This window comes from Strix aluco, chromosome 6 (genome assembly GCF_031877795.1).
Source record: "Strix aluco isolate bStrAlu1 chromosome 6, bStrAlu1.hap1, whole genome shotgun sequence".
NCBI classification, from domain to species: domain Eukaryota; kingdom Metazoa; phylum Chordata; class Aves; order Strigiformes; family Strigidae; genus Strix; species Strix aluco.
The window spans coordinates 28,523,802-28,542,557 of NC_133936.1; the positions used below are offsets into that span (position 1 = coordinate 28,523,802).

At 45.7% G+C, this 18,756-nt stretch overlaps 1 protein-coding gene across 2 annotated transcripts; it reads left to right on the forward strand.

Moving 5' to 3' along the window:
- The first annotated feature begins 14 nt into the window (after positions 1-14).
- Positions 15-15,981, forward strand: CYP20A1 (cytochrome P450 family 20 subfamily A member 1). Of its 2 annotated transcripts, XM_074829314.1 has the most exons (13): positions 15-127; positions 773-822; positions 908-1,074; positions 6,089-6,234; positions 6,909-7,076; positions 7,761-7,839; positions 9,609-9,724; positions 10,141-10,195; positions 11,591-11,711; positions 12,580-12,691; positions 13,328-13,392; positions 15,311-15,400; positions 15,570-15,981. In XM_074829314.1, exons 1-13 carry the CDS (start codon positions 56-58, stop codon positions 15,718-15,720), a joined length of 1,392 nt encoding a protein of 463 aa, XP_074685415.1. In that variant the 5' UTR covers positions 15-55; the 3' UTR covers positions 15,721-15,981. The 2 variants fall into 2 exon arrangements, with proteins under 2 accessions (XP_074685415.1, XP_074685416.1); XM_074829315.1 differs by lacking the exons at positions 15-127; positions 773-822; positions 908-1,074; positions 6,089-6,234; positions 6,909-7,076 and adding an exon at positions 8,416-8,491 and having other exon boundaries at positions 7,810-7,839.
- Positions 15,982-18,756: the final 2,775 nt, after the last annotated feature.

The following is an 18,756-nucleotide window of genomic DNA, read 5'->3' on the forward strand; positions in this document are numbered from 1 at the left end:
GGCGGGCCGCGGGGTGGGGCCGAGCCGCCGCCGCTCCCGCCACCCCGGCCCGGCCATGCTGGACTTCGCCATCTTTGCCGTCACTTTCCTGCTCATCCTGGTGGGCGCCGTGCTCTACCTCTACCCGGTAATGCTGCCGGCGGCGGGGGGGGAGCCGGGCCCCGGGGCAGGCGGGCAGGGGGCGAGCGGCCGCGGGGCCGAGCGGCCACCGCGGCCCGGGCGGCCCCGGCCCCTTCCCACGTCCCCGGGCTTGGGCGGGGTTTCGTGCCCGCCCTGGCGGGACACGGGCCGTCCCGCGGAGGTGCCTGGCGCCTGCGGGACCGGAGGTTGCGCGGGGCGTTCCGCGCCCCCCCCCGCCCCGCCCAGCTGGCGGGGCAGCCCGCCCGTGTGCTCCGTGCCGCGGTCAGTCCCGCTTCGAAAGGCTTTGACTGCTCACCTTGCGGTTGTGGGCGCGTGCAGAGCTGCAGGGCAAAATCCGGGTGTAAGATGGACGGTGCAGACCTGACCCTTCAAATCTTCACGCAGGGATCGTTCATCTAACCAGATGAATAATCCTGCTTTAGCCAGCGGGCGCGGGCGCACACAGCTGATTGGCTTCAGAAGCCTTAGCAGGTTTGGGGCCTGAAGACGTGGCTTATCCAGGTTTTGTTTAACGTTTGTAAGTAGTGTGGCGGTATTGATGTGGAAAATCCAGCTCTCCTGCTGGAAAGCTGTGGGACTTGTATAAAATTTTAAGTTCAAGGAGGTTAATGCATTTCCTTTTACTCTCTAGGCATCTAGGCAAGCATCAGGTATCCCTGGGCTGGCTCCAACTGATGAAAAGTAAGTGCTTTCCATCTTCACATCAGTCAAGTTCAGCTGTGGCAATGGATGCTGTTCATGACCAAATATCCTCTGTGTCCCTCAGGGATGGCAACCTGCCAGATATCATTGCCAGCAGCAGTTTGCATGAGTTCCTGGTGAATCTTCATGAGAAATATGGCCCACTGGTCTCTTTCTGGTTTGGAAGGCGTCTTGTGGTCAGCCTTGGCTCAATTGATCTCCTGAAACAACATATTAACCCCAACCGGTTGTGTAAGTGTCCTTTGCTTTTGTCTTTGAGTCCATTTGTTCCTTTTTGGCCTTCCTGGACATCCTATGTCAACGGAAGCTGGGGCTTCATTCTAAGTAGAAAGAAAATGAAACTTACTTTGCAGCTGACGTGGTGGTTCAGGTATGTCTTTGGTCCTGTGTATTAGACTTGAATATCAGTGACCAAGAGTTGCTGCTGTCCAGTAACCATCAAGAAATTAGCATGGTTGTGTTTTTTACTGTCTCTCTACAGGCAGATGATGGTAGCAAGCATCCTGCTTGTTAGTCGCTTGAAACAGCAGGGCGAAGATCCTATAGCAACTTGACATACATTTTAAAAGCAGCTTGAAATACAATTTAAGAGGGGGAGCTTTGCTAAATTAAGTCTGAAAAGAACTGCACTAGTTTGTAATAGCTCCCTTGTGTGGTTCAATGTGGAGGTTTTTAAAGTATTATTTGAAGAAGTTGTTTAATTTTTGTTTGACACGTAGAATTTTGTGTTGAAAATCTCTAGTGATCTGCTAGACTTGGAAGTGGTCAGTGGTGCTTGTAGCTGAGTTGACCCTCTTAGTCCTGGGAGGATATTTTAATTTGTGGTATAAGTCTCTTAAGTGGGTGTTTTGCTTCCTAAGGTGATCACAGACAGTAAGTTAACTCAGTTGGTGTTTGGGTTCCGGTTTTCATCTTATAAAGTTGAATGAGGTGCTGGTTGCACACATCTGACCTAATAATGTAGGCACAGGCAGATATCTCAGCATCACCTTGTGCTGAGGTTGTGATGGGTAAGCTTCTTGTACAGTTGCATGACAGACTCAGAAAAATTGGTGATGATCTGGGAAAGGAGTGGGAGTTAACAAAGATCAGCAAGACACAGTTGATAGCAGTGGCACTCCAGAAGGTGGAAACCCACCCTGAAAGATCTGAATGCAGTCAAGTGTGTTTGGGGGAAATTGAGCAGACAGTCACTTTCTCACAACTCGGAGAAGTGGTGACAGGCCCCTGAGGAGGCATGTTCTCAGAAATGTACAGAATTTGCGAGTACCCAGATACTGGAGAAAAACAAATATAGTGCCTGGACTTCAGTGTAGGAAATGTGACCCAGGCAATTACAGACTACTATGGTGTCCTGCTATGCCAAGGGCTAAACAGGGGTTAAATAGGAAATGCATGCCATACTTCTTTGATAATTAGACTTCTAGACAAGGCAAGTGATAGAACTGTGTTTCTGTCATGGTTTCAGTTCAGCGTTTGCTTGGACACTGCTTGAGTCATCACTGAAGCTGGAGGTAATGGGATATGAGAAGTGAAAGACGGAGCAAGGCTGCATTGCACTGGTAAAGAGAAATGCTGGGTTGGGGAGGTGAATACTCCCACTTACGTTAGCAGCCCACCCTGATGGCGTCATGCTGGGACCTCTTGTCAACACAGGGAAGCAGAGTGTCAGAGCAAGGAGATGGGCACCCCTGAGGTCTGGGGTGGCAGCAGCAGGAAGGGGAGCAGCAAGAGCAGGCTGTATTAGTTGCTTGCAGGATGTCATGACCATGGAAAAAAAGAGGAATGTGTATTGAGTCATGTATTTTCTGTAGAGAGAGGAAAGCATCTAGGCTATTGCACAAGATGAACATGAGCCAGACCTGGAATCCTGTGTACGGCTCTGAGCTCTGTACTCGGGCATGATTTTGAATAAAACAAGTCCAAAGAAAGGCTGCTAGTACTCTCAGAGGAGTGGAGAGCCTGTTGTGCAGGAGGAGCTAGGGAAAGTGTGTTCAGCCCAGCAGAAGGAAGACCTTATGGGGGGATTCTCGTAAAGGCAGCAGCAGCAGGCTTAAGAAGGAGGGTTCTCATGATTTGTACTGAACTCAGACCTGAAAAAGCAGGGATGTTGGTTGTATCAGTGCTTTCCTTTTAGCACTGATGCTTGTCAGAAGTGCTCAAACTTTATTAGAGGTGAAGAATCTTACTGATTGTTTTTCCGGGAGCTCTGAGGTATAAACAACACGTAGTAGCTGAGTGGCTGTAGCAAAACAGTTCATGTACCATTTCCTGGCGAGTGGGAATAGGTGTCGTCGTAGCTCTCAGCCACCAACTGGCTCTGGGCAGCTTGTTTTGTTGGAGACCTGGCCTTGCCTGTATCTCTTCTATGCACACAGTGCTGGGAGCAGGAGACAAACCACTGTGGACTGGGTTATGTCCAACTCCTGACTCTCCAGCCCCACCTGAAAACCCTTGCCATGTGACTTCTCCTCAGTCTGCTGGGGTACCTGAGGCCAGAGCTGCTCTTCATAGATGTCTGCTTGTTGGTTTCTGAGTTTGAGGTGTATGGTTTGGCTCCAAGTAGAATAGAAGGGTTCCTCTTGTCTCGTGTGTGTCACAGGTATGGACAAACTTCTTGGAGAGAGAGAGAGACAGAGAGGGGGGTGCTGATAGTGCATCTCTCATGAGAGCCTTGAAGTTGGACGAATTTCATTCATGCTTATTAACAGGTTCCCAATGCCAGGAGACTCTTTTTCTCATGATTAAAGCAGTGCTTGAAGTTGGTACGTTTTTATGGCTTCTGAAAGCTTGGTTGAGATTAATTCTCAAGGAGAATTCAAAGGAAGTAAAACTTTGCTGCTGACACTGGTGATTCCTGTGAGAGGCTCTGGGGAAGCAGTCCAGGCATGAGAAGGGTGTGGATGTGAAGAAGGTGTGCTAGTTCAGGATTGCCAGGAGCAGTGGGTTCAGAGACATACTTGGAAATCTCCTGTGAGTTGATGTCGCCTTTTGGACTGGGACAACGAACCTGAAGCACGTTGAATGTTGCAGATGGAGCTATGGGTCCTGGCCTGTTTGAGCAGGACAGCTTCACTGCTGTTCTGTGTGCAGCTTCAGAGGTCCTTTCCATCTCTGATGTTCAGTGCTACTTGGCATTTGTTTCGACTATCCAGTTATCTTTTCTCCATACTTACTTACAATGGTGTCCAGGACAGCATTTTGAGGTTCTTGGGATGAGGGAGAAGATTTCATTGTAAGTGGAAAGAACAGTCAAAATTTTTATATGCTTCACTAAGAGGACTGAAAATATAACCCTAGAGATGTTTTCAAGACAAGGACAAAGGAAGAAGTCCATGGAAGTGCTGGCAGGACAGAGCTGTGTCTCCAAGAGGCAGTTTATGCCCTGTGAAGTCACTAGCCTCCTGTAGCTGTGGAAAAATAGTGGTTTCCCAAATACTGCAAGGCAGGGCCAGCCCTCAGCAAAGGGCAGCCTGGGCTCTGCTGTCCTGAGTTCACAACGGTGAGTATATCAGTGGCATGGGACCGCTAGTTGCACTAGGGACAGGGGAGAAAAAAATTGAGCCCATGGCTGATCCAGCAGTTTTCTTTCATGTGTGCCAGGAGAACTTTGCAGTTTCTGCAGGTGATGGCGCTAACCGGCCTCCGGCCTCTCCAAATGCCTCTGCTTGCCAGATTTGCTGTGTGGGCTTTACCACCAGCCATATGTCTTTCTGGCTACCCCAGTACTGTGCCTAGCTCTGCCAGGGCCAGTCAGCAGGGAATCGTGGCATGCATAGCAGCAGCCACTCCATGGCAAAGTACCCTGGAGGAGGAATTGTCAGCAGCAGCTAGAGTCACATAACAGCCTGCTCCACGTGGAGAGCCGCAGGTACCATCTGCTGTGCCAAAAGACACATGCACGTACTCCTTGTCATTCAAAGTGGGAAAGAGGGTGAGATGCAGATCTTAAACATTGGAAGGGAAACGATGTGATGAGAGAAAAGCATTTAGGAAAGTTTACCATATTCCTGCCTCTGGCCTCATTAGCTCCTTTTGTGTCATTAGGTAGTAAGTCCCCTGCAGGTGGGAGTTGTCTCTTGTATGTCCAGTAGCATAATGAGGCCCTGATCTCTGCTGGGAATCCTAGATACATCCACAGTCATATGTGTCTAGCCCAGCCTTGATGTTTTCTGATGCCTCAGAGGTTTCACTCTCCATCTGGGAGAAGTAACAGACTGTGATAAACAGGGAAAATATCCCTCTTGAAAACTCCCTGATTGCTGCTTCTAAATAGTTCCTTAGAGATTCTGCCAGTTCTGCAAGACCCACAGAAAAGTTTACAGAAAGGGAAAAGCTTATGCCATGCTTTATTGCACAGTTTTGCATGGACACCTAATATACTTTAGCAAATTTATTAGTAGAGGCCCCTGGTGGTGAAATTCAGACTTAAAATTCTAACTGAAGTAAGCCATGGATATGGAAGATGGAAAGTACGTGTTTTTGTCTAGTTTGTACACTGTTGCAGGTGTCTCTGTGGAAGGAGGATGGAAAGTAAGGCGATTAGAAGTAGAAAGCATTCTGTAGCTTAGTGGGGTACTGTTTTCTGTAAGAGCTTCTCTGCTGGAGACAGCCCTGACTGAGAGAGGTAGGTGTTAGTTTGGGAAGTGCTCATCAGCAGGTAACTCAGTGCATGCAAGAGAAATCATGCAGGAGCAGTAGGGTGTCAGATGAGATTTGCTGGGGCTGTGAAGCAAGGTAAGGAGTGCAGAAGGCAACCTTTGGCTAAGTCTGTCATGTGAGCTGATATGTCTTGAGTACATAGCCACGGTCAGGGCAGGAGGGGGCACCAGATGTCAAGAAGGAACGTGCTAGAGGGGCTGCAGATCAGGCCGGAGGAGAAGGGGAAGGGGCATGCCTTACTGTTGTCACCAAGTCAATGGCACAACCAGCTGCCAGCTGGCAAGCTGGGAACAAGCTTCCAAGGCATTATTACTAAAGAGTTACTTGGCAGAGCCATCAGGCAACCTCTTCAGGGGAAGCTGATCACAGGATGGTACCCTGCCACAGAGAAGAGACCTTATGAGGTCCCAGGCTGCAGTGAGCAAGAGAAGCTTGACACCCCAGAGACTGTTCGGGGGAAAGGAGCCATGGCTTACTCACTGCCTAGAAGTAGCAGCACCTGATTAAAGAGGTTGCTGTTTTCATCATCTCTGGTGATGTGATTGCCTGACTTTTGAACGGTGTTTCCTTTATTTGCTTTCAGTGGATCCCTTTGAGACAATGTTGAAGTCCCTCTTGAGGTACCAGTCCAGCCTGAATGGGGATACAGGAGAGAGCCACATGAGGAGAAAGCTGTATGAAACTGGTGTGACCAAGTCCTTGCAAAGTAACTTTGCTCTCATCCAGAAGGTGCGTAACTGCCCTTGTAAAGCAGAGAAGCCCTGTGTGGCTCACAGAGGAAAGTTTAGTAAGAATGATCACTAGGATAAAGGAACTGCTTTCAGATTAGTGCTGGAACTATAAGCATCTGAGACAGCAAACAACCTCTGCCCATTCAAGCAGTGTGAGTGTTTGGTTTCTCTTAGCTCTAGTGGGTTAGGGAGAAGGGCTGAGCTTGGTGGGTTTTTATGCCGAGATGCCAGATGCAGTCAAAGATACTGGAGCATCTTGATTCTAGATTTATTTCCCAGAACAGGAGGGAGGAGCAAGGAACCAGCTACTGAGACCACAAACAGGTGAAGAACTGTTCTGTTAACTCAGTCCAGCAGCCAGAATATGATCTGTTTTCCCAGTCTGGAGCTACTAGTATTAAAGGTTTTAAGGTTTCTTTTGTGACAAAGGGAACAAGAGAGGAAGACAGGGCTGCCTTGTTGGGGGAAAACCTTGGGAAGAGGCAGAAGATTTGAGGCTAAAATTTCACTGTTTACATTAACAATGGAAGGAAACCTTGGGAAGGGTGTAGCTTCATGCTACAGCCATGAAAGTGTGGTCTGCCTTAGGAACTGGGTGGGAATGTCTCCAGGGTATGTTTGGTAAATAGGCTGCTGATATTACTGCCAACTAATGGTTCCTTCCCTCTCAAGCTGTCAGAAGAGCTACTAGCCAAATGGCTCTCTCTCCCTGAGGCACAACATGTGCCACTCTGCCAGCACATGCTGGGCTTTGCCATGAAGTCTGTCACGCAGACAGCTATGGGCAGCAGCTTTGAAGATGACCGGGAAGTCATCCGATTCCGCAGGCACCATGATGCAGTAAGTGTCACAAAGAGTCAGGAAATCTCCTATTATATTTTTCCATGCCAGCACGCAGCTTGTGTCTGTGCACAGTTTAGTACAAGCTACTGCTGAGTCTTTAACATTAAGTTTAAAAGCTTGAGGGCTCTGCCTCAATTGTCCCAAGCTGAAACTATCAGAAAGATCCTACTGCTGATCCTGCTGTCATTAGTCTTAAGGTGTTTCTAAAGGATCTGTGGGGATCAGGAACCCAGATCCAATGGCAGTTGAGAGGTGTTTGGTACCTGATTCAGTTAAACTACTGGGAATGCCAGTGGAACTTACCCTCTTCAAAGATCTTCTGAATGCTCTGTGACATTGTGAAGAAAGGAAAATCTGAGGATGTCCCAATCTGTGTCCACATCTGGGCATGTTAAATCTGCTGGCGATAGGGTAGGAAAGAAACAGTTCCATCTCCCATTCAAGATTCCCATGCCTTTTCCCCTGCAGTTGTAATTACAGTAGTTTCATTTCAACACAATTTCAGCTATCGTAATATCTGGAATGGGACATGGTGTCCTAAAGAGGAGACCAGTTCCATATTCACAGGAAGTCTCCATTTTATTCGGTGTTTTCATTTTCCTGAAGAGGGAAGAACAGAGGAATCTTCGTAGTCTCAGCCTGTGGTGAGTGATGGTGTTCTTCTTTCTGTCCTTCTTTCAGATCTGGTCAGAGATTGGGAAAGGTTTCTTGGATGGGTCCCTTGACAAAAACATGACTAGGAAGAAGCTCTACGAAGATGGTAGGTTTCTCCCAAAATCACAGTCTTCCTCTCATTCTGCTTAATACTTAGAGTTAGCTAGTGTATGGAAGCACTTAATTTGCCCAGCTGTCTTGGCTTTTCTGCAGAGTTGGTCCTCATGCCATACGCTACCAGATGTGTCCTCGTTACTCTCACATAAGGGTTGTTTAGATGAGATGTTGGGGGATATGGTGTAGGGAAGAACTTTGTAGAGTAGGGCTGATGGTTGGACTCGATGATCCCAAGGGTCTTTTCCAACCTGAATGATTCTGTGATTCTGTGATAAGATCATTCGTTTTGAGTTGAGTGACAAGCCTGCCATTGTGCAAGAAGTCTGTAGGACTAGAACTCTAGTTTCAGGTCTAGTTCTAGGGTCTGTCCAGTCTGGAGACTGATAGAGGATACTGGGAAGAATCAGGGTGTGCTTGTTCCTTTCCTGTTCTGTTCCCTAGCGTCACTTTTGACCTCTCTTGGGGTCAGGCAACTGTGCTAGATGGAGACAGATGGAGCCACTTGGTTTGGCCTGTACGGTCATTCTTATGATGCACCATTTGGTGAATGCACTGTCACTGACAGGTTAGAAGACACAAGTACAGAGGTGCTACTTTGATGGACACCTTCCACATGATAGCCTCTGATGTGCTATTACAAGGTAATGATGATTTTCAGGTCTGTTATGGCAGTGCGTTTATTTCTCAGATTTCACCGTAAGATATTTTATTTTTTGGTTGTCCTGTCTTTTTTGTTTTGAATAGTTAAACCTTTTCAGTAATGATTGATAAGATGCTAAACAGAACTAGTTTGTCTCTAGAACTAAGGATTTGCTTGTAAATCCTCCAAACCCAGTGTTTCCTTCTTTATGTTGCTGGTTCTGTGGGTTTCAGAATCTGAGGACAACTACTGCCCTATTAAAATGGGCTTCTCCCATGGGCACTTGTTCAGGACTGTTCCTGAGTTGTAGTGGGATGATGCATTCGGACACAATTTCACAAACTCCAGGTAGTGAGGCTTACCTTCCTATGCAGAGAGGAGGGAGGAAGGGTAGTTCTAAGACGAAGGGGCCGAACTGGGCCTTGTTAAATCAAGTTTCAGATCCAACTTCTGTGCCATGTTTCCTGGATAGTCTTGAGTAGGTCATTTAAATAAGACAGCCAATGGCATCTAGGTCCCTAACTCCCCCCAGTTCCCACAGCAGCCACCAGGAATTAGGCACACAAATACCTTTATGTGTGGACCCTTTGTGCCAAGACCCTCCCATGTTTTCTGCACCTTCCTCTCTCTGTGCAGACTCTTCAGCACAGAGCCAGAGCCATCCTCTTGCACCGTGCTTGTAGAACCCCTAGCAAAAGGGACACCATCAGCAGCTGGAGGTGCTGTAACACTAGTAATTATAACTCTACAGGCCATGCAACTAGTGTTATCTGGCTCTAACGTTTTTTATGGGGACTGATTAAACGCATTCTCTGATGGTTCAATACTAACTGTTATTTGACTTACCCTTACGTGATTTCAGCTCATAGAGTACATCTCAGTTACACCTGTAAAGGTGGCTTTTTTATAGGCAACCTGTTCTATTTGGTTCCTACATTTTCAACTAAATCAGAGATACCGCCTTCCAAATTGACAGTAACATATAACAGAGGCTGCTTCTGTAAGTGAGCCCAGCAGGGACAGCTGCTCTGAAAATCTGCTTGGGGAGATGGATTTGCTTCTCTGCAGCACTCAGGATGACCAGATTTTAAAATAAGCATTTCTTTTTGCTTCCAAAGCTCTGATGGAGATGGAATCCACCTTAAGGAAAGTTACAAAGGAGCGCCGAGGCAGATCATTCAACAGGCACATCTTTATAGACACCTTGCTGCAGGGGAGCCTGAGTGACCAGCAGGTCTGTGTAGCTGTTAATGTCATTACACATTAATGGAGTTTTGCTAGATGGGCAGCTCATAACATTGTAGCCTTTGATTAATTTAAGTTTTCGCATCTTAGGTCAGATTCCATACTAAAGCAGGTTTTCTCATTCTTTTTTCCACTCCTACAGTGTTTAATTGCATTAGACTTTGGTAGCTTTCCTTGCCACTGCTTCATTGCTATTTTTATAAATGAGAAGTATCTTAGTATTAAGCATGTCTCATGTGCCATTCCAACAGAATTTCTGTAGAGAGTTCAGTCCATGTCTTCTAGATGTATTTCCTGCTCTCTGCACTAAAGGGATTTCATGTGCTTGAGTGGAGAATGTGCCACTTCTTTTTTATCTTTACAGTCTTATGAACTTCATTCTCTGAAGTAGATTTTATTTTGTAGATTCTGGAAGATACAATGATTTTCTCCTTGGCAGGCTGCATAATCACGGCTAACTGTAAGTACGGATTGTAAGTAACTTTCCATCCTTACACTCAACTGTCTAAAACTGTGTGTGATGACATGAGACTTATTCTAGGCTAATAAAAAATTATATTCATCATTCTCTTTCTCCTGAGCTACAGAGGTATAGAAGAAACTAATTTTTACATCAGACTCTCCACACAGCCTCACAGTTAGTGAGTTGAAACTGTGTTTGACAACCTTCCCAGTCTTTGGGTGAACTTTAGGATTTCTTCTCATTGTTTTTTGCTTGCACTCTAACCCCAGCCAACTGATGCTAAATTTGATGAAAAAGCACCAAAAGATGCAAGCCACAAAGATCATGTTGTAAAATAGGTTCTGGCACATGGGAAGGAAATTAGAGCAGAGTGCTGGAATCTGACTGTCTGCTTTGAATTTCTGAAGGATAGGTGTGTTCCATGTATGGAAGACTTTCAAAGGAGCTACTCTGGGATTTATGCGAAGATTATAAAAAAAAAAAAAAAACAAAACAAAACAAAGCAAAATACAAACTGGAGCTGTATAAAATCTCTTATGATAGGAGGATGATTATCAGGCCCTGTGTCTCACCCAGTGGGGCTGGGACTCCAAAGAAAACCTCCCAGGTGCAGCCGGTTGTTAAAGAATATGGAAAGTAAATTTGGCAACTATGATAATACTCTCCCCAGAGAATATCCTCTCCAAGTACTCCAGGAAGACTGTCATTTTAAGAGGCTGGACTCCTCAGGGATTCCAGATAGTTCTCCTGAATAGACATTTTGGAGTGGTAGAAACATTTCCTTGTAGCTTTAGGGAAACTGCGTCCTACACACTTATTTCTTATGCAAGGTTTCTTTTTCACTCTGCTATTGAAGATATCTCTTGACTACTTCACGAAATAGATGTAGGGAAGACGAGTGCTGGCCAACCTACTGCAGAGAGCTGTACTGTTCTTGTCGCTCCCTGTCAGGAGCCCCACACGTTGGCTGTCTGGAGCACTCACCTGAGATGTGCTGGGGAAGCCTCCTAAATAAGGGAATTTTCTGATGCTTTGGACAAACCAGCCTTTCATTTGCATTGTTGGTCTAGTAACCCTGCCTCCTTAGGATTTGCTGGGCTGTGTGATCCCTTCCCCAGAGCTGTGAGGCTGAATGGCTCAGTCTCCTGCACAGCTCCTGAAGCTCCTCATAGCACTGGAAAGAGAATTTTAGCTTGCAGGGCCTCTTGTTACACAGGAATTCAGTCTCTACTCCTGCCACTGAATACAGAATCAGTACAGCCTGCAGTGAACAGAAGTCACCCTTCTCTGAGTGAAAAAGTAATGTTGCAAATACAGGAAGTAAGAAAACTGAATGCAGTTTGTAAAGGATTGAATTTTCAGGGTCCAGTCTTGTCTTGATTTCTTCCTCAGTGTGTACCTGGGCAGTCTATTTCCTGACAACCTCAGAAGATGTTCAACAGAACCTCTACAAGGAGATGGACTGCGTTCTGGGGAAGGGACCAATTACACATGAGAAAATCGAGCAGCTCAGGTGGGTCCCATGGAAGGGTTGTCTCATGTGATGGGGACAGGGGCTTCATGTGCTGGAGCCTGATGCCCAGCCTACACTGGGCCAGGAGAAGGCACCCAAAAGCTACTCCCTTCTTTTTTCTGGAAGTGATCAAACCACAGGATGACTTGTAGCACAAAGAATCTGCTGTCGGGCTCCAGACATGGGAACTAAGCTGCTCTCTTCAGGGTGTCTTATAGGAAACCCTTTAAGTTCATCGACAGAGGAGAGCACAGAATCAGTGCCCTGGCTGCCAGGCTAAAATTCGTTTGCTTACTGTCTTGTTTGGCTTCTGTCCTAGTTTTCCAGAAGTAGAGGTAATCAGTCATTTTAATGGTTGGATTCATGTTAGACATATTTAGAAGGAAAGCATGGAATAATCTTTTCAAAGGGCCACAGAACTGGATGATGACTGGTCAACAGTGTGCCTTTCTTTTTTGTGCATCTGTTGGTGCAATTGGGTGCATTTTGTATTTGGACTAGTGTTGAGAGTTTCAGTAAGGCAGTATTGAGTATGTAGGTTTCTTGTTGATTCTTGTATGGGTGAGAGGTCCAGGAAAAGGGCTGGTGTGTTTATGCTTTTTAGCAGAGTTAGTTTAGTTTAAAATCTGAAAAAACAGTGGTGAAGAGAGATTTCAGTAATCTTCCCTAAAAGCTATTAATGAGATTTAATGCTTCATGCAAAGATGCTGAGACCACAAAATGAGGTGCCTCAGTGTGGCTCGAGACAGCACCAGGAGCAGACTGTGGCCCTAAATGCAGCGGGTGACTCGGCTCTCCTTGCTGCCACAAGGACATGGACAAGCTTCTTTCTGGGAGGGTTAAACTAATGAAGTCTTACTGCTTGCAGATACTGTCGGCAAGTTCTGTGTGAGACAGTGCGAACAGCAAAGCTGACTCCCATTGCTGCACAGCTGCAGGAGCTGGAGGGCAAAGTTGATCAACATACTATTCCCAAAGAGGTAGGGCAGTACTGGAGCACTAGGCCACTCTCCTTTCCTGGAGAGGAATTTGCTGTTTCCTCATCTTCCTGTGGAGGTGTGAGACAGGAAGACCATTTCTTCTGCCAGTGTTGAACCTGAGCAGCTGCTCTGTCATCTGGAAAGTACAATTTTGCTCAAAGTTTGCCCTGCAGTTCCTCTGCAGGAGAGGCTCTGGGAATTCATGTTCTCTTGCTGAACAAATTTGCTTCCAATTCTGGGTCTACCAGGGATGAATCATCTTTTGAAAGGGCTTATGGGCTCAGTTGTGCCTAAAAGAGCATGATTTCAGGCCTGATCGTATCACCCACATTTCCCACACAGAGTGGTACCTTCCATTGCAGAGAATAAAATAGCCCATACATACATACATGCCAGGAAGAGTAGAGGAATGGGATCAGACCCTCTAACTATCAGCCACCGCAGCATGGGCCTTAGAAGTTAAAATCCTAATATCTGTGCATGGAGTATGGAAATCCGTAAATGAATACAGCATATTTTTAATCCATCTAATAAAATGAGTAGTCTAAAGAATAATAGTTACCCATCAGGGCTGTTCAGAAGTGTCTTTAATTGTGCATTTCTTTCTGCTCTGACATGTCCAAATTTTCTTTGCAGACACTTGTGCTTTATGCTCTTGGTGTGATGCTGCAGGATAGTTCATCTTGGCCATCACCATACAAGTATGTAGAATCAAGACTTTTATTGCCACTAATTCCTTTCCTTTTTTTTAAATTAATGTTCTTTAGATCTTACAGCAGAGCTTGTTTGGCTGCAGGGACTGCCTTAAACATATTTTGGAGATAAAAGGGAGTCTGTAAGAAAATCAATTTATGAAGGTCTCCTCTCCATGGGCGGGATTTTGGGGCAATTCAAGTCATGATCCTTCCATGCTCCAGTCTCTGTGTGTGTGTGTGTGTCTGTGTGTGTGTGTCTGTGTGTTAGAGTTTAATAAAAACTTTTTTGCGCACACACACAGCTTCCCTGGCAAATGCTGGTAAATTCTTTTTAAGGTTTTCTGTGAGAGAGAAACAGTGATTTGAATGGCTTTGGAGTCACTGCTTGTCATCATGAAACGATGCAAACAATGATGGGAGGAAATATCAGTCTGAAGTTTTGTTTTTTCAACGGGAAGGGAAATGCTACCTCATTACTTCTATCTGTGAAAACAGAACGATCCAGGCCAGTATTTCGGAGGTTGAAGAAAAAAGTTGCTGTAGCTTCCTGTGGCCTCCAGGTGGCAAATATTAACACGTATCTGACATACTTCACTTGGGCTGGGAAAAAAATGTGGGTCAGTTATTCTAGACAGAGAGAACAGACAGCTGAGATTTAGGAGAAGGAATAGAGCCTTTAGAACAGCACTTGTTCTCTCTGCCAGTGTAGTTCTTACAGAAGGGTGAGGCATTGATGCACCAATCTATGAGCATCTTGGCAGGGATTGCCCACTAGGATAGGAAGGGTTTGCTGAGGCCTTGTGGGAGGAACGGTGAGGACTGCTATGAACACAGCGTGTTTATTCCAAGGAGAAGAAGGTTGAGGTTAGCCTGAGGTAGATGTGTATTTCCATGATGGAGATAAGAGATCAGTTTTGTTATCCTTTCGCTTACCTACTGTATAAAACCACCATGCGTGGCTGTTTGCCCTCCTTACTTTTTTGCTAGGCAGCTGCATTTTCTTTCCTATTACAACATCTGTAATTTGCCTCTTCAGTTCAGGGGGAATGTAAGTTTGCTGCTGCTTTTACTGAGGGTCAGCACCCATGTGCCCTTTCACCTTGGTAGAAGCAGAGCTTGGATGTTTAGGCAGGGAGCCAAAGGCTTGAAGTATAAGCAGAAAGGTTTAGCAGAAAGTGAATGAAAAATGCCTTCTATCCATCAAATTTCCTGTTTGGGTTTTTTTAAAAAAATATATATATATTTAAGTTGAATTATGTTTTATGAATCTCCCTGTGGTTAGTTGATTATGGGAATCTTGTTTTAACTCATGCCAGCCCTGGATAATAATTTTTTCCCAGCCTCCACCATCCTAATGCTGGAAACCACTTTTCTCACTTGAATGAGTCACCAGCTTCCCTCCCCCAGCACGCAGACATACACACACCAGCTGCTTGAAGAGAAGGGTGAGGGGCAAGGAGAAAAGGGAAATATTTTTGGAAGTGGAGAGAGGAAGGGTCACAGCGGGGGGGCGCGGGTGGGGGGTGGGAGGGACACACACGACACACACACACACAAATCAGATTGTGTGTGCCCTGAAGGGGAATAGAGGGCAGGTAGCAGCATCAGCTTGGCTGTGTACTCAAGATAAATACCCACTGCTGAGAGGTAATGCATATTAGTTCCAGCCCTATGTCACACTAACTCAGTTTATCAGCATTTTGACCAAGCTGGGACACAGCTGACCATCTGGGAGCATAGATGGAGTGGATGCACAATTGCCTTCATATATCTCTGTGGAATTACTCAGCATGATTTAGAGAGAGCAAATTAGTGAGATTCTGTATTTCGCTGCCAGTTTCTTACTTATGTGTGAGTGCACATGTGTCCAGGGAAAGGATCCTGTGCCTGCACAGAAAGCCTCAGTGTATTTTGTCTTTCATAGGTTTGACCCAGAGAGATTCAATGAGGAATCAGCCATGAAAAACCTCTCCTTGTTGGGTTTTTCAGGAAGCCAGGAGTGCCCAGAGTTGAGGTGAGCATAGGGAAGGAGGTCTTTATGTGTGTCTGTGGCAAACAGCAGAGAAGGTGCTTTCAGCCTCTTCCTGTTGCTGCTGAGACAATCTGTCCAAGCTGGCAGTTGTCCTTTGGCAGATTTACATCATAGCAACGTTTTTATTCTTTTCTCCTGCCTCTTCCCTCAGGTTTGCCTATATGGTGGCTACAGTTCTGCTGAGTGTTCTAGTAAGGAAACTGTATCTCCACCCAGTGAAAGGACAAGTCATGGAGACCAAATATGAGCTGGTAACCTCACCAAAGGAGGAAGCCTGGATAACAGTGTCTAAGAGAAACTAAGAGCAAGCAAAACAAGGGGCTAAAAGTGCCAGCAGTGAAGTTCTGAGCAAGAGTTTTAGGGAATTATCCTGGCACCACACTGACTCAGCCAAGGAATTTTGCATCCAGATTTCATTACCTTCCACATTCTTAACCACATACCTCTCTTAGGTACCTTTTCTAACTCAACCAGTAGCCATATTAAAGTAGATTTAATCTGTATGCCCTTTTTACATTTGCTTTTGGATCTCTGGCCAAACCATTACAAAGGAAACAACAAAACCTTGCAGTGGTGTATGTGTGAACTATTGGGTGTCAGCTAGTCAAAGACCAGACCTCTGGTTAATCCAGCCCCTTCCCAACAGCAGACAGAGCCTCTCTTATCCAGTGGAATGCTTCTTCATGGATCCTAGCTAGGTAAGACCTTGGAGACACAAGGACAAAGCCTTTCTCTATATATAGGTATTTTTATTCAAAGTGTCTTTCCTTCCCTTGAGCTACAGCTATAACTGTCAAGAAGAGCAGATAAATCTTGTGAGGAGTGTGTGTGAGAGAGAGAAAGGAGAGAAATAAAGTGGGGCAGGAATTACACCACTGGTTCTCTTGCTGTGTAATGTTGCCTTGCTGGGGGGTTGCAAGAGAAAGGGTGACTGAGAAATCCTAGTAAACCCAGAGGAATAAGATTGGTTTGGCCCCTGAGAAAACAGAAGCATCAGTAATAATATAATGAAATGAAATAAAACCACAGAAGAAAGCCCTGAGAAAGGGATTCTCTATCCTGACAGTTCTAAGGGCAGCGTCTAATCTTATCAGCAGCAGAAATTGACAGATGCTTGCAGTTCATTCAGCACTGGGTCAGCATGAGACTGGTTATGCAAATACAGGAAAGGGAGAGTGCTGATTTTATAGGGCTCTGGATTAATGTTGTACTTAATAACTTAAAAGCCTTTCAAAGAATCCTTTTCCTCCTCCAAAATGGGTGCCAGTCAAAGCAGCATCACATGCCACATGTTCACACGCTTTTCCTTGCTTCTTTCTTTCGTTTTGGCCATCATAGCCCAGCTCCTGAAAGATTTTTTCAGTGCCCCACTGAACAGCTTGCAAGGCAGGAACCTCTTACCCCATCATCTCGTTGGAGTAATTGCCATCTGACTTCCTTTTCAGGTTGTGTTTCTTCCCCCCCCTTTTTTTCCCCATCTTGCATAGGATCACCCTTTACCTGATCTTTTAAGTCTTTTCCCCATAAAACTGACTTCTCTGTTAGCTCCAGTTCCTAGCCCCCTTCTCGCCCAAAAGCTGTGTGGTGGTAGGTGAGGTGTTGCTCAGCCTGCAGCTGCGTATGCCCAAGCTGCTTTTATGCATAGCTACTGATGCACCAGAGCAGGCCAGGAGTGTGTGGCTCTCATTAGAGCTACTTTCTACTGCCTCTGCAGATAGAGCACACATACCTGGTAGCTGCAATTCCCATTTCTACCGACGTTCCTTTCACTGGCACCTTCCAGGTCAGGAAATCTGCTGCTCTTATAAAAATGTTTTGACTCTTGTGTTGCTGCCAAGTGCCAGCTTGAATGCAGTCCTGTCAGCTCTTACAGGGTTAACATCTGATGCCAACCTCTGTGGGCACCATACAAAGAAGATTCTGCTCTTGGGTTTAATGTGTCAGCTCTGCTTTTGGTGGAGCTGTAGAGATTCAGATCCCCCCCAGTGCAGTTCACGTTGGGGGAGAGGTGAGACAGAGATGCTGTTCTACTGGTTTTTTGCCTGCTGGGCAGAAAAAGGAGGGTTGTGCAGTTCATCTTGCTGCCTCTCTTGCATTGATTTTTATAATGAACTGCAAGAAAGCTCTTGCTAATCTGACCTGCATTTAACTGAAGGTTGGTCATGTCCCCAGACGGCAATTCAAGTTAGGCTTTGCTTCACTGCTTATACAAAAAGGCTTGTTTTTCTTGGAGGTTGCAGATGTTTCCTAAACCTTCTGGAGAAATCACTGTGGTAAAGGATTTTACTTTAAAGCATCCCTGGTGTGCAGAGGAGGCAAAATGGAGGCTAAGTTATTGCCTTCTTGGGAAAAAATGGTAGGATAGCACTGTCCCTGCTAGGAGCCAGAAAAAGAATAGCTGACTGTCATTTAATTGAGTGGTGAAGATCTGCTTTCTTGTAGCCTTGGTTGTAGGAGTGAAGCTTTCAGACACCAGAAAAGCTTCCCAAGTGTAATTGTCCAGACTTCTGCTACAACATTTCTGCGCCTTGCTGGAGCTGTATGGGCCAACTGCCTTGCAACAGCCCTTCCCCAGTTACAGGAATCAAAAATGGGAGTAATTCCATATAATTTGTTACGAATTTTCTGTCAGCTTTTACAGGTATCGCATCCTGTAAGACTGTGCTTTCAGTCCAGGCCAGTAACCAAGCATGCTACAGGAGTCCATGGCTGATATGAGAGAAGAATGTGGCCTGAAGTGCTGGAGAAAGCCAGTGATTAGTTTGTGTTTGCTCAAAACTGCTGTCGGAAAAACGCCCTGACTCATCAGTTAAGGAAATGTGTTGAGCATGGAGGGCAAGGAGGTGGGTAAGGCGCGCTCAAGCGTTTGTTATGCACTGCTCAGAGTGACACTGAGGTCAGAGACACATTGTTTGCTGAAGTCTGTAAGTTTCCATGCCTCACTCTATGTGTGTCAGTCATTTCAAATAGCCTAACTATGAAGATTTAATGCAACACTCACTAGTCGAGCTGTGGATCCCTTCCTTGTGTATCAAACCCCCTTTTTTGTATGGGAATGTTCATGGATCAGAGTTTTCTCATGAAGTTTTAATCTATTTTGATTGGAAACTTGAAATACCAGTTTTTTCCCATTTCTCGCTTCACCCCTTGTCTAGCATGCACTGTCAGCTGGTTCTTGTTTGGCCTGGTTACCTAAGGAAGACTTGTGTTTGTAGAGTGTGCCCCCCTCCCCACTTATGTTTGGCCATTTTTCCCTTTCTCTTCTCACAAGAAGTAACTTCTTAGCCCTTGGTGAAATCAGCTGCATTTGACAGGGATCAGGGTTTGAAATCTCAATG